The 15,004-nt window shown below is 42.0% G+C and overlaps 2 protein-coding genes across 3 annotated transcripts in view; one reads left to right on the plus strand and one right to left on the minus strand.

The window, feature by feature from the left end:
- Positions 1-1,116, minus strand: part of ikzf2 (IKAROS family zinc finger 2) — a 161,130-nt gene extending 160,014 nt beyond the window's left edge. Inside the window, exon 1 of the mRNA XM_073046463.1 lies at positions 981-1,116. The gene's annotated coding sequence lies outside the window, so the exon portion shown is untranslated. The remainder of the gene's footprint in view (positions 1-980) is intronic.
- A 113-nt stretch (positions 1,117-1,229) lies between these two features.
- Positions 1,230-15,004, plus strand: part of spag16 (sperm associated antigen 16) — a 773,550-nt gene continuing 759,775 nt past the window's right edge. For both annotated transcript variants that reach the window (XM_073046458.1, XM_073046459.1), the window contains exon 1: positions 1,230-1,509. In XM_073046458.1, coding sequence (XP_072902559.1) covers positions 1,470-1,509 — 40 coding nt within the window. In that variant the 5' untranslated portion in view covers positions 1,230-1,469. The remainder of the gene's footprint in view (positions 1,510-15,004) is intronic.

The following is a 15,004-nucleotide window of genomic DNA, read 5'->3' on the forward strand; positions in this document are numbered from 1 at the left end:
CGTAAAGCAATACTGATGCTACGACTCAAGTATTAACAATAAGCAAGAGAACACTGCCGCTTTGTGGGTTAAAGGAGGCCGTTTCATTTTTGTTACATTAAATCTACCGAAGTGCTATACACAATAGTCTTTAAAGAAAACTGCTAGTTTAAATTGATAACTTCAATATCAAAAGTGATTTCCAATTTGAACATTTACATACGATTCAGTTCGTAACGTTTTATTTTACACACCGTTTGTTTCTGTTCTGCGGTTTACAGTCAGGGGAAGGGAAAGAAATGAAAAGACTTGCTGGAACGATAGCTTTCCACAAATCATTTCATAGAATACGTTGCTTGCTTAAGGTTATCGTTAAACAATATGAAACGAGATTCGTCTATTTTTCGTCCAAAGAGTTAAAAATAATACAGAAATCAAAACATACATATTTTATCCCTGAAACGCCAGAAACTCGTTTTAGTAATAGAAAGAGCATACAAAAACAAATCTTGGTGGATATCAAAAATAAACACAGAATGCGGAAATCACTCAACAGGTAAGGCAGCACCCATGGAAAGAGGAAAAGTTAACTTGACTTTTCATCAGAATCCTTTCAGAGACGATAAAAGACATTCAAGCCGGAAGATGAATTATTTCTTTCGCCACAGATCATGTCTGTGTCTTTCCTATAGTTTATTTTTAAATTATTTCAGTGGCTGACTTTAAAATGAGATTATATTCTCTTCTGTTTTCCTCCACAGGCAGAGCGAATAGAAATCGTATGGTGGAAAGTGGGTGGGAGCAACCGCTTCCAGTCTGTCGAATGTAAACAAGGCACAGGCCCGCCTGACACACGAGGAGGACCCAGAAAGACTAGCAATTGGATCTTTCCGACCCGTGAACCAGGGCCTCCGGCCCAGCGCCACCCACCTGAATGGACGGGCCGACAGGATGAAGGGGACAGGGTCAGACCGCCAGCACCAGCAGCTGGCATCGCTTACCTCGGTGGTCTACGACTGCATCCTGGCGGCTGGGGGGCATGGGACGCCTTAATCCACGCTCTGCGTGCCACTGGCAGCCCGCTTCAGTGCTCAAGGTTTTAGTATTCCCTCCTGTATCAAAGTCATTTTCCTTCTCTCTTGCACATTTAAAGCGACGGCCCGAGTCCGATCTGACGTGACATTTTAAAACAAATAAATAATCATATGCACTATAAATCGTCCGCTTTCTTCAAGACTGCGAGTCTAACACATCTATATTTCTACTCTGAGCAACTTTTTTGAAGTGACTTATGTCACAGCAATAAATAAACCGCCGCCGTGTTTTCCTTTTAATGATCCTCTCTCACTCCCTCTCTCGCCTTACGAGCGGAACACGGTTTCTATGGTGACAGGACGCCCATCGGGGTGCTGAGCTCTCGCGAGAGAACCGGTGAGGGCGGCCGCGGAGTCAATAGCAACGGTACACAGGCAACCGGCACAAACACGGCGATGGCGGTGGCGCAGGAGGACAGTGCCTACTACCTGCAGCGTATCCTTTCGGACGCAAACCTTTGTCTGTTGTTGTTGTTATTGTTGTTTAAAGACGCGCGCGGCGAAGACACGTAAAAAACTTTACTTTTATATACTTTTTGAAAGATAATAAACGCATCTCCCCAACCCCGAGATCGGGCTCAGAGCTCGGAACTCGGACTAGGATCTCCGAGAGCCGCTCGAGCGCTGGAGCCTTTCCAGTGGCCGGGAGTGGGGTGGGGTGGGGTGGGGGGGCGTTTGGAATGCCGATCCGTTTGGAACGGTCCGTCCGAGGCGGGTCGGTGAGACCATCTCGGGCATTCATGGTCAATGCTGCACGGCTACTCCCCAAGAAAGTATCATTGCAAATGTTCTCAAAATCCGCCCTCCCCACCCCACCCCACCGCCACAACATCACGATACCGGTAATCACCCAGAGTTGCAGGCTCTTTTCATTCAGCTCATTCATTTCGTGCTGGCAGTGGGTGCTCGCTCGTAAGTTTGGAAGGAGAATTTTGGTATTTGCGTGGTGCCAGTGCACGGGCACTCGTTGTCAAGGCAGTCGTTCCTGACTAATGTGCCAACTGAAAATCTGGCATCCTTAAAACCCATACCCTCAGCAACTTTCAAATTACCGGCTACAAATTAACCACGGGGAACGGCATTTTGTAAAGATGCTCGGAGGTGCTTTGGCAAACGAGAATGAATGATTGGAAACTAGGACCTGCGGTGATAAATTTAAACTCATTGCGGGGTGACATAATGTAAACTTTGTGCCAATGAAATAATGGAGTATTTTACAAAGCCATCTTTGTAGAAAGAAGTAGAAAAATGAATACACAAAATCTGAGATTGTTGCACCAGTGCATGCATCTGAAGTAATTTTGTATGTATTCAGTCCAAAGCCTGCTGTGAAGTGAAGTAGTCCAAAAGACATGAATGTGGGATGGACTTGGATATCAACCTTGTTCACTGAACATGCTTTGTGTGTGCATCGGCAATGAAGCTTAGTTTAGATTTGAATGATGTATGGAGTTTTGATCCACACATATGCATAATGAAGAAAGAGGCAAGGGAGTAAAAGGACAAAAGGAATCATTTGAACTACAGAGGGATGACATCTTTGTTCAAACATTGAACGAGAAGGTTAATAGAGGTTATTGAGATTGTGAAAGAATATAATAAGGCTGACATTGATGAAAATGGATCAAGTGCTTTATTGACATAGATGTTAACATTTGTGGGACAGTCCACATAATCGATAACAACTCCATCTATGTACAGGTTGATTAGAATATGATTTTTTTGGCCATGATAAACATTAAGGAAAATGCAGCAACTCTTTGATTTATGAAAGGGATGACTGCCTGAAATTGTGTAATTATGTAAAATTCTGTAAATCAAACAAAAATGGAGTGATTGCATCACAAACAAGAGAAAATCTGCAGATAGTGGAAATCTAAGCAACATAACATGCTGAAGGAACTCAGCAGGCCAAGGAGCATCTATGGAAAAGAGTGAACAGTCAACATTTCGGGCCGACACCCTTCATTAGGGCTAGAGAAAAAAGATGAGAAGTCAGAGTAAGAAGGATGGGGCAGGGCAGGAAGAAATATGAGGTAGTAGGTAATAGATGAAAATGGGAGAGGGGGAGAGTTGAAGTTAAGAGCTGGGAGGTCAATTAGTGAGAGGTAAAGGACAGGAGAAGGATGAACCTGATAGGAGAAGACAAGACCATGGAAGAAAGGGAAGGGCAAGGAGCACCAAAGAGAGGTGATGGGCAGGTAAGATAATGTGAGAGAGGGAAATGGGAATGGGGTATAATGGGATGGGGGGGGGGACATTGCCAGAAGTTTGATTAAATCGATGTTTATGCCATCAGGTTGGAGGCTACCCAGACAGAACATAAGGTGTTGCTTCACCAACATGAGTGTGGCCTCATCGCAGCAGTGGAGGAGGCCATAGACTGACATGTCGGAATGGGAAGAAAAAATGGGTAGCCATTGAGAGATTCTGCTTTTTCTGGTTGGACAGAGTTCAGGTGCTCAGCGAAGTGGTCTCTCAGTCTATGTCAGGTCTCACTGATATACAGGAGGCCACACCAGGAGCACCTGATACAGTAGATAACCCCAACAGACTCACAGGTGAAGTGCCACCACATCTGGAAGGACTGTTTGGGGCCCTGAATGGTAGTGACAGAGGAGGTGTAGGGGCAGATGTAGCACTTATTCCACTTGCAAGGAAAATGCCTAGAGGGAGATAAGTGGGGAGGGATGAATGAACAAGGGAGTCATGTAAGCAGTGACCCCTGTGGAAAGCAGAAAGTGGTGGGATCCCATTAGAGATGGTGGAAGTTACAGAGAATTATGTACTGGATGCAAAGGCTAATGGGGTGGTAGGTGAAAAAAAAGGAACCCTATCCCTGGTAGAATGGCTGGCTGATGGGGAAAGGTGGACGTGCACAAAATAGAAGGGATACGGGTGAGGGCAGCATTGATGGTGGAGGAAGGGAAGTCCCTTTCTTCGAAGAAGGGGCACATCTTCTTAGTTCTGGAATGAAAAACCTCATCTTGAGAGCAGATGTTGTGGTGATGGAGGAATTGAAAGAAGGGGATGGCATTTTTACACTGGGTGGGAAGAGGTATAGTCCATGAAGCTGTAAGATTCATTGGATTTATAAAAGATATCAGTAGATAAATTGTCTCCAGAGATAGAGACAGAGAGATCAAGAAAGGGGAGGGAAGTGTCAGAAATGAACCAGGTAAATTTGAGGGCAGGGTGGAAGTTGGAAGCAAAGTTGATGAGTTCAACATGGATGCAGGTAGCAGCACCGATGCAGTTGTCACTGTAGTGTAGGAAAAGTTGGGGACTGTTAACAGTGTAGGTTTGGAACATAGACTGTTCCACTTTGCCGATGAAAAGGCAGGCAGAGCTGGGACCCATGCGAGTGGCCATGGCTACACCTTTTGTTTAAAGGAAGTGGGAGGAGCTGAAGGAAAAATTATTGAGAGTGAGGACCAGCTCCGCCTGACAAAGGAGAGTGGTAGTGGAGGGGAATTGGTTGCGTCTCATGTCCAGAAAGAAATGGAGAGCTTTGAGGCCTTCCTGGTGGGGGAATGGAGGAAAATAGGGACTGAGCATTCATAGTGAAAATAAGATCATCAGGGCCAGGGAGCTTGAAATCATTGTAAAGATTTAGAGAGTGTAAAGTGTCACAGCTGTTGATAGGAAGGGACTGAATCAGTGGGGATAAAACTGAGTTGAGGTATGCAGATATAAGTTTGTTAGGGCAGGAACATGCAGAAACAATGGGTCTACCTAGACAGCCAGGAGGAACTCAGCATGCTAGGCAGCATCTATGGAAAGGAGTAAGGAGTTAAAGTTTTGAGACAAGACCCTTCATCAGGACTGGAGAAAAATGTCTCTGCACACTAATCCTAACCTCACCATCTAACCCGTAGATAAGGGGGGGGGTTGCTGAAGTGGTCTGGCGGACTCACCTGTACCTTGCTGAAGCCAGGCAACAATTGTCAGACATCTTCCCTTACTTACCCCTTGAACAGGACCCCACTAAGGAGCACCAGGCCATTGTTTCCCACACCATCACCGACCTTATTAACTCAGGGGATCTCTTGTCCAAGCCATCAACCTCATAGTCCCCTCACCCCCCCCACCTCCTGTTACTACCTCCTACCCAAGATCCACAATGGGAGAAAGGGAAGGAGGATGGGCACCAGGCAGAGGTGATAGGTGAGAAGCCAGAGAGGGGCAATTGAAGAAGATGGAAGGGCAAAAGGGAAAACATTACCAGTAGTTGGGTAAACTGATGTTCATACCATCAAGTTGGAGGCTACCTAGGTGGAATATGAGGTGTTACTCCTCCAACCTGAGAGAGACATCATTGTCGCAGAAGAGGAGGCCAGGGACCAAAATGTTGGAACAGGAATGGGGATAGGAATTTAAATGATTGGCCACTGGAAATTCCACTTTTTGCAGTTGGAGTGTAGGTGCTGGAGAAAGTGATCTCCCAGTCTACGGAGGCAGCACAGGGAGCACTGGGTACAGTTGACAATCCCAACAGATATAGGGGTGAAGTGTTGCCTCACCAGGAAGGACTGTTTGGGGCCCTGACTGGAGGTGAATGGGTTTGTGCAGCATTTTTGCTGCTCACAGGGATAAGTGCCAGGAACAAGAAGGATAAATGGACAAGGGAATCATGGAGGGAGGAAAGTGGAGAGTGAGGGAGGCATCTCAGTTAGCATCGACAAGTAGAGTCAAAGGATCGGTTTCCGTGCTGGACATTTCTATGATTCTGCAGAACTACAAAACCTCTAGAATCCCCCGGTTCCATACATTAAAGGATAGTCTCCCAAGAAGCTCTAATCTAAAAGAAAAATCCTGAGAGCAAAATTCTGAATCAAAGATTCAGTGTAGTGAAGCATGAAAAAAGGCTATTCAGCCTGTCAAGTCAACACAGGCTCAATGTTAGTGTGATGCAGCTAGTCCCACATCCTGCCTTGTCCCATTCATTACTCTGTAAATTCTTTATTTTCATATTCTTATCCAGATTTTTCTTGACAGCTTCAACTGAATTTACTTTCATTACTACTCTAGCAGAGCATTCCACACATAAAACTTCTTGATGTCTAGAATCACTTCCCCTTATGTCACCTCTGATTTTTTTCTGCCGTTCATCTTCAAACTGTATCTCCTATTTGTCAACTTCTTCACCAAACGAAATATTTTCTCCCCATCTGTTGTGGCCAGTCCCTACATGGTTTCAAAAACTTCTAATAGATCTTCTTGCAGTCTCCTCTTTTCGAGAATAACTCAAGCTTCTCCAGTCTGTCGCATAAATCATGTCCATCATCCATGGAATTTTTTTGTAAATGTATTCTTCCCCCTTACCAAAGCCAATTGTTACTAGTGCGTGGTGCCCAGAGCTGGTTGCAATATGTCAAGTGTGGCCAAACCATTGTTTTTATGCATTAACTTCTTTGTTCTTGTACTTCATGCCTGTATTTGTGCAATCTAAGATATTGTATGCTTTTGAAATACCTTTTCAACCTGTTTAGCTACTTTCAGCAGACTATGTACATATGCACCAAGATCTCCATAAGTAGTAAACTAGATAACTGGAAATCTGAAGTAACAAACAGAAACTGCTCTAAATAGTCAGCAGGTTTGAAAACATAATTGGAGAAAAAAAAGTAGGTAATATTTCAGGTTGGTAATCAATTGTTTCAACTGGAAAAAAATAGAAATCAGGCATATTTTAAGAATATGTTGAAGTAATAGTAAGTCATTTGTGTCCCACACTTGCCTCACTTTTCAATAACAACATGGACGATCTTCTATTTCAACACCATTTATTGCACTAATCCTATATCCATTCATTCAATAATATGCTATTGATCTATTGATCTATTTCTTAGATGAACTTAACAAATTAATCTCACAACCTTTATGTGTAGAGAATTCCAAAGATTTCATCATATTTTTTATTTCTATCCTGAATGGCTGACTGAGGTCACCAGTTGATCTCCTATACTCAAAGAGTAAGGATTGAGCCTGGTTAATGTCATATGAAAAGGGAGTGGTGTAAAGAACAAAAGAGAATTGTGATTGGGTAGAGACCAAGAGATGATGGTTTATAATGGATAAGACACAATCGTGAAGGTTTGTTCAGACCAGAGACACTTGCATCTATTTGGTTTTACAACCTTTTTAAACCTGTGCTCTTTGTTTTATGCATCCTCTTCCTACAAATATGCAACACTTCATATTTTTCAGTGATAATTTTTAAACACCCCTATTTTTCTATCTATCAAGCTACCTACATCTTTTCAAGGTACATTACAATACATTCCATAGCTCTTCATAATTTAAGCTTTTTTTTCTCCCACATCTTTGAGTACCTAGTTGTGAAAGTGTCAGAAATGGGGGTATGATGAAAAGTTAATGATCATTATTAAATAGGGTAACAAAGAGATTTCTTGTTACTTTTTCAGTGAAATGTGAAGAAAATGGATCAAAGCCAAATGGGGATCATAGTAAGACATTCTGATTCCATGTACTGGACATTCTGATTCCATGTCCATAATAACTCTAGCTTGAAAAACATTTATATTACAATAGTAGTTTGAATGTTAATACAAAAAATCTTGCCAAACCCATGGTAGTCAAAAATTGGATGAAAGCGCACATGCATAACAACTTACATATTAATTGCACATACAGGTAATAAATGTCTAAGACATTCATAATATTTAGCTGATGTTGGTTTAGAGAACAGGATCCATAAAGTTGATGTGATTTTGCATTATTTCTATAGACTCTGTGTCCATCTCCTGAGTAAATACAGATGCAAACATTTCATTTAAAATCTCCCCCATCTGTTATGACTCCTCACAAGGATTACCATTCTGATCTTCCAGAGGGCCAATTTTGTCCCTTGCAATCCTTTTGCTCTTAACATATCTGTGAAATACTTTAGAATTCTCCTTCAGCTTGTCTGCTAGAGCAACTTCATGTCTTTTTTAGCTCTCCTGACTTCTTGCTTAAGAGTTTCTCTTGCATTTATTATACTCCTTAAGTATCTAATTTGTTCCTGTCTGCTTCTATCTGCTACGTACCTCCTTTTTTCTCTTAACCAGGGCCTCAATATCTCTTGACAACCAAGGTTTCCTGTACTTGTTATCTTTACTTTTTATTCTGACAGGCACATACAAGCTTTGTACTCTCAAAGTTTTGCTTTTGAAGGCCTCCCACCTACCAAGTACACCCTTGTCAGAAAACAGCCTGTCCCAATGCCCTGTTTCATTTCCTGATAACAGATCCAGTATATCACACTCTTGTTGGGACTTCTACATACTGATTAAGGAAACTTTCTTGAACGCGTTTGACAAACTCTATCCCATCTAGTCCTTTTACAGTGTGGGAGTTCCAATCAATATGTGGAAAGTTAAAATTACCTACTATAACAACCGTATGTTTCTTGCAACAGTTTGAGATTGCACTATAAATTTATTTATCTAAATCCCATGAATTGTTGGGTGGTCATTAATATAGCTCCATTAACGTGGTCATACCTTTTTTCACCCTGTTCCATCCATAAAGCCTCACTAGACAGGTTCTCCAATCTGTCCTAATGGAGCACTGCCATGACATTTTCCCTATCTAGTAATGCCACCCTTCCTCAAGAAATCCCTCCCACTCTCACATTGAAAACAATGGAACCCCGGATACTGAGCTGCCAGTCTTGCCCCTTGTGCAAGCAAGTCTCACTAAAAGCTTTAACACAATAACACAATATCGCGGGTGTTAATCCATGCCCTGAGCTCATCCTCCTTTCCTATGATACTTCTTGCATTGAAATATATGTGGATCAGGACACTAGTTGCACCATGCTCAACCTTTTGGTTCCTGACTTTGTCTGAGGTCTTACCACTACTTCTCCACCACAATTTCTCCACTAGCTGGTCTGGCACTCTGGCTCCCATCACCCTGCAAATCTAGTTTAAACCCCACCGAGCAGCATTTGCAAATCTTCCAGCCAGTATATTAGTCCTCTTCCAGTTCAGGTCCTATCTTTCCTGGAAGACAGTCCAATCAACCAAACACCTTATGCTCTTCCTCCTTAGCCATGTGTTAAATTGTATGATCTTCCTATTTCCGGCCTCACTAGCACATGGCACAGGTAACAATCCTGCGATCACAATCCTGGAGGTGCTGCCCTTTGACTTGGCATGTAACTCCCTGAACTCACTTTGAAGAACCTCATCACTCATCCTACCCATGTCATTGTTACCTACATGGACCATGATCTCTGGCTGTTCACCTTCCTACTTAAGAATGCTGAAGACTCGATCCTAGATGTCCCAGACCCTGGCAACATACCATCCAGGAATCTTGTTCTCATCCACAGAACCTCCTTTCTGTTCCCCAAACTAACAAATCCCCTATCACCACAGCTTGCTCTTCTCCCCGCTTTCCTTCTGAGTTACAGAGCCAGACTCAGTGCCAGAGACCCAACCATTGCGACTTTCCTCTGTTAGGTCATTCCCCCACAATAGTATTCAAAGTGATATAGGTGTTGTTGAGGGGGCTGGCCACAGGGGTACTCTGCACTGGCCCTTTAACCCCTTTCTACTTCCTGACTGTGTCCTGCACCTTGGGTGTATCTATCTCAACATATGCCCTATTTATCACCCCCCCCCCCCCCCCCCCCAGCCTCCCGAATGATCCAGAGTTCATCTAGTTCCAGCTCCAACTCCTGAATATAGAGTGTTAGAAGCTGAAGCTGGATGTACTTCTTGCAGGAGTAATCATCAGAGACTCTGGAGTTCTCCCTGCCTTCCCACACCCCGCAAATGGAGCATCGCACTATCCTGCTTGGCATCTCTACACTGCCCTAACTAAACAAATACAAAGAAGCAGTGAGGTGGGTGGAGGGGTGGACTTCTACGTGCAGCTTTTTTTAATATTTTGTTTGAGTGAAGCCTCTTCTTGTTGAAGCCTCGAAGAGCTAAGGCCTCAAAATGTCCACTCTAATTCTGTCCAATCCGATGATGGCCCCTCCGATTGCCCTTGCGTTACTTTAATTTGTTCTTGCTAATCACTCCCAAATGCCGATTGGTTGCTGGTCAAGGCCTCAACACAACTGCTGCAAGTGGCTGCCCTTAATACTCGGTAAGCGACATTGAGTAAAATCCCATCCTCTCAAGTTTGCGTTCTCCCGATTGGTCACAGGTCAAAGCTCCCAGCGACTAATCGGCATTTGGTCTACCAAAGTTGTAATTTATTAATTTGGTAGAGTGCTGTGAAAAGATATTAATAAAGTATGTACCAGAAATGTTGGCATAGCTTAAGGGGCTTAGTCCAGAAAGGATACATATTATTTAATCCAGTCGCAGTATATGGCATTGGTAGTAAGATCACCATTTATTGATCATTCACAGCTATTTTAAATTGATGATGAGCTGCTGCCTTGAACCCTTACAGGTTTTGTAGTGAAGTCTCTCCCATTGCACTGTTAGTTGGGGAGTTATAGTGTTTAGATCTAGCAGGATAATGGAAAAGCAATATATCTTCAAGTCTGATGGTATCTTATTTAAAGGAAGTTTGAATTTTTACTTGTTCTGGTGAGCCAGTTGCCTTGTGACCTCTTGATTTGCTGTGCCACATTGTGATAACTAGTGAGTTAATAAACAAAATACTCTAAAGATGTTTAAATTGGGATAAAGTCAGAAGTCCAATGAGTTATTTTTGCAGATCTTCTTCTGAAGTATGGCATGTTAGGTTAAGCATAATATTGATATACTATAGGTTATCAAAGAGAGTGTATTTTGCTATTGTTGCTTCAAATAAACATGCCCCTTTTTGGTTCTTTATTCTGTAGCTTATTTCCCATGTAATTACGCTGAGCTGTCCATCTGAGCAGCACGTTTAAAGATGACAGAGCTGACTAAAACAAATGGGAAACTCTATAGCTTATTGCAGCTGAAAGCACCAGCTAAATATGAAAGTGTTTATCAGGGAGCTGTCATTCACTGATAATGATATGGCCCCTGTAACTCATAACGCAGATCTATGACATGAAACTCTGGATCACCTTTCAGGAACTTGTCAGGCATTTGCTCAGGATAAAGGGAATTATGTCAAAAGATCCATTAATCACTTGTAAGATGAACCTGATGGAAATGGCCAAAAATTCAGCTATCTAAAGAAGTAGAAGAGAGGTCTCAGCCCGAAATGTCGAATATTTATTCATTTCCATGGAAGCTGCCTGACCTGCTGAGTTCCTCCAGTATTTTATCTGTGTTGCGCTGGATTTCCAGCGTCTGCAGAATTTCTTGTGTTGATATTCTGCTATCTAAGTTCTACAGTGATTACTAAACTTCATCAGAAAAAATACTTCTGTTTGACAGAATAACTAATGAGATTGGATTAATTCCAAGCATAATATCAAGGGTAAAATGCTGGTGCATAAAGCTTTCATGCTTGATACTCTTATATGTAGCAGGGAAACATAGACAACTTAACATACACCAAGAGGGAAGTTAAACAGCTTTTATGTTGCTTACAATTATACTTGGCATCAAATAGCAAGATTAAGTCACTATTATATGTTGTCATTAAGTTATTGTTAGATGTTGGCTCTCAGTGTTGTGGATTATACTGGTTAGCACATTCAAAGACAAGCTAAATAGAGAACTATTGGATGGTACAAGCACAGCAGGGCACCCAAGCTTCACTATAAAGATGAATCTAATCTCAGAGGAAAGCAGTCAGGAATGTACAAGTCTGGTGTCTCAGTGATATCTTGTGTAAAGTAAGTAAAAAAAAAATTGTTTAGTTTAGATATAGTGAACATTAGGGTAAATGCTCCAAATCTGGAGGCTGCAGATGTGAGTTAAGAATTTTTACTTCTACCCCAGAAAAGTCCATGCCTGTGTTATAGAGAGAGATAACTGATTCTCCTACTTCTGGAAAGGGGTGTTTGCAAAACAAGACTTGGGAAACCTAACTCCTGTAGAATGCTTTGGTAAAAATAATAAGCAGATCCAAAATCTAATTAATCATAACACATGTTTGGATTTGCAAACTTTTAGCAAAGGATGGTAAATAACCACTCAAGCACCAAAATAGTGAAATTGACATTTTTGTCATCCTAAAGAACAGATAATTGATGGAAAAGAGCAGTGAAGATCCAACTATAATTTATAGCATGAATTTGCTAGCACTAACAAAATCATCTACTGCACACAATAGTGAGAGCCTAGACTATCAAGAACAGTGAAGTGATCAGCTCTTTGTTTGAGCTGAGACGTTGCTGTTGTTGCAAGTGACCTTGACTTCATTCAACAACATGGTTTCTGATCCATTCTTGCCGTTTTGTTAGACCAATAAGGTTGAAGAGCTTTTATGCCAATTCATTTTAATGCTAAAGGCATTTCTTGAGAAGGCGGCATCCCTCTTAAGTTCTAATAATTTTGCCAAGAACTCGCAAGATCTTTTGGGAAAAGGTGAGAATGCTAGCAAAGTTCAGATGTACTTTGGAGTAGTGAGAGCAAGATCTGTGTGAAATCAGAAACCAATAGAGAAGAGCAAGTCTCATTGAATGTGAGTTCTACTTTAGAGTGAGGTCTGCATGACAGCTGGAACCATTGAAAAAAGCAAATCTCATGGGTGAATTCCACTCAGGCCAATAAAAAGAAGTGAGTTTTGAGCAGAATGGCCTTTGTGAGAGTGGGAAACTGAAGCTTTGGTTTGAGGCTTTGACGAGAAGAGGTAATTTTGGATCAGCTATTGTATGAGTTGGCCAGTGTAGAAGTTTGAGCCTGTGGCTTAAGAGGCTTCGGCAAGGAGGCAGGGGCGAGTAGAAAGTAAGAACTGATGCAGTCTTAGTGAGCTAAAATTCCTGTGTATGTCTATAGCATTCTTACTCTGACTGATCCTATAATTTAAATGAGAATGCCTTTTCTGCATATGATTCAAAGTTCAAAGTAAATTTATTAAAGTACACATTTGTCACCATATATAGCCTTGAGGTTAATTTTCTTGTGGGGAAAAGAAATACAATAGAATTTAGGGAAAAACTGTATAAAAGACTGACAAACATCAAATATGCAAAAGAGGTCAGATTATGACAACAATAAATTAAAAAATGTAAATAAATAATACTGATAATATAATGAAAGTAAGTCTATGGGTTGTGGAGTTCAGTTCAGTGTTGAGATGAATGAAGTTATCCACACAGGTTCGGAACCATGAAAATTCTAGGGTAATATCTGTTACTGAACCTGGTGGTATGGGACCTAAGGCTCCTCTACTTTATGCCAGATGGTGGTAACAGGAAGACAGCATGACCTGGATAATGGATGTCCTTGATGATTGATGCTGCTTTCTTGTGGCAGCACTCCTTGTATATGTGTTCAATGATGGGGAGGGCTTTGCCTGTGATGGACTGGGCTGTATTTACCACTTCTTGTAGTTTTTCGTTACTGGGGATTGGTGTGTCCATAATAGGCTGTGATGCAACCAGTCAGGATAATCACCACCAAGCATCTATAAAGTTTGTGAAAGTTTTAGAGGACATATTGAATCTGTGCAAACTTCTAAGAAAGCAGAGGTGCTGTCATGCTTTTTTTGTAATGGTACTTGTGTGCTGGCTCTAGGACAGATATGGCAGTGCCAAGGAATTTAAAGTTACTGACCATCTCCATATCTTATCTCCTTCTGAGGACTGTTTCATGGACCTCTGGCTTCTTTCTTTTGCAGTCAATAATCAACTGTTTACTTTTGCAGACGTTGACTGAGAGTTTGTTGTTATAGCACCATTCAATCAGATTTTCAATCTCCCTTCTATATGCTGATCCACCACCACCTTAATTTTGGCTAACAACAGTGATTTCATCAGTAAACTTAAATATGGCATTGGACTTGTACTTGGCCTCAGAATCACAGGTATAAAGCAAGTCGAGCAGGGGACTGAGCACACAGTGGACCTGTGTTGATGGTGACTTGTAGTGGACCTGTGCTGATGGTGATTTTGGGGGCAGTATTCTTGCCAATCAGTGTTGACTGGGGTCAGCAAGTGAGGAAATCAAGGATCCAGTTGCACAGGAAAGTATGAACTTAGGTCTTGGAGATTAGTTATTAGTTTCGAGGGAATGATAGTGTTGAATGCTGAGCTGTAGTCAATGAATGAGAAAAAAATTAGAATTTATTTAAATCTTACATCCATCCCATAACACGAGGGAGTAAAAATCTTTGCATTATGACTCCATGGCAATGTACAGACATGTGATTTTAAAAGTCTAATAGCTTGTAGAAAGAAGCTGTCCCATAGCCTGTTGGTCCTGGCTTTAATGCTGCAGTAGAGTTTGCCAGACGGAAGCAGCTAAAACATTTTATGCAGAAAAATACAACTGCAGATGTTGTGGATCAAAGAATACGTACACAACGCTGGAAGAACTCAGCAGGTCAGGCAGCATCCATGAGAAAAGAGTAACCATGGATTTCTTTTCTCACGGATGCTGCCTGACCTGCAGAGTTCTTCCAGCGTTGTGTACGTAAAACATTTTATGGTTGGGGTGACTGGAGTCCCTGATGATCTTCCAGCCCTTCTTTCTGCACCTGCTGCTATAAATGACTTCAATGGAGGGAAATTCACATTCACAAATGTACTGGGCTGTTTGTACCACTCTCTACAGTGCACAGCGATCAAGGTTAGTGCGGTTCCCGTACCGGGCAATGATACAGCCAGTCATTATGCTCTCAATGGTGACCCTGTGGAAGGTCTTGAGGATTTTGGGGCCTATGCCAAACTTCCTCAGTTGTTGTGCATTTTTTGCCAGAAAGCTGGTGCGAACAGTCCAGGTGAGATCATCGGCGATGTCTATACCGAGGAACTTGAAACTATTCACCCTCTCAGCTGCAGACCCATTGATGTTGATCAGGCTGAGCCTGTCTCCGTTCTTCCTGTAATCCACAGTCAGCTCTTCTGTTTT

Source organism: Hemitrygon akajei, chromosome 5, assembly GCF_048418815.1.
Source record: "Hemitrygon akajei chromosome 5, sHemAka1.3, whole genome shotgun sequence".
Lineage (NCBI taxonomy): Eukaryota > Metazoa > Chordata > Chondrichthyes > Myliobatiformes > Dasyatidae > Hemitrygon > Hemitrygon akajei.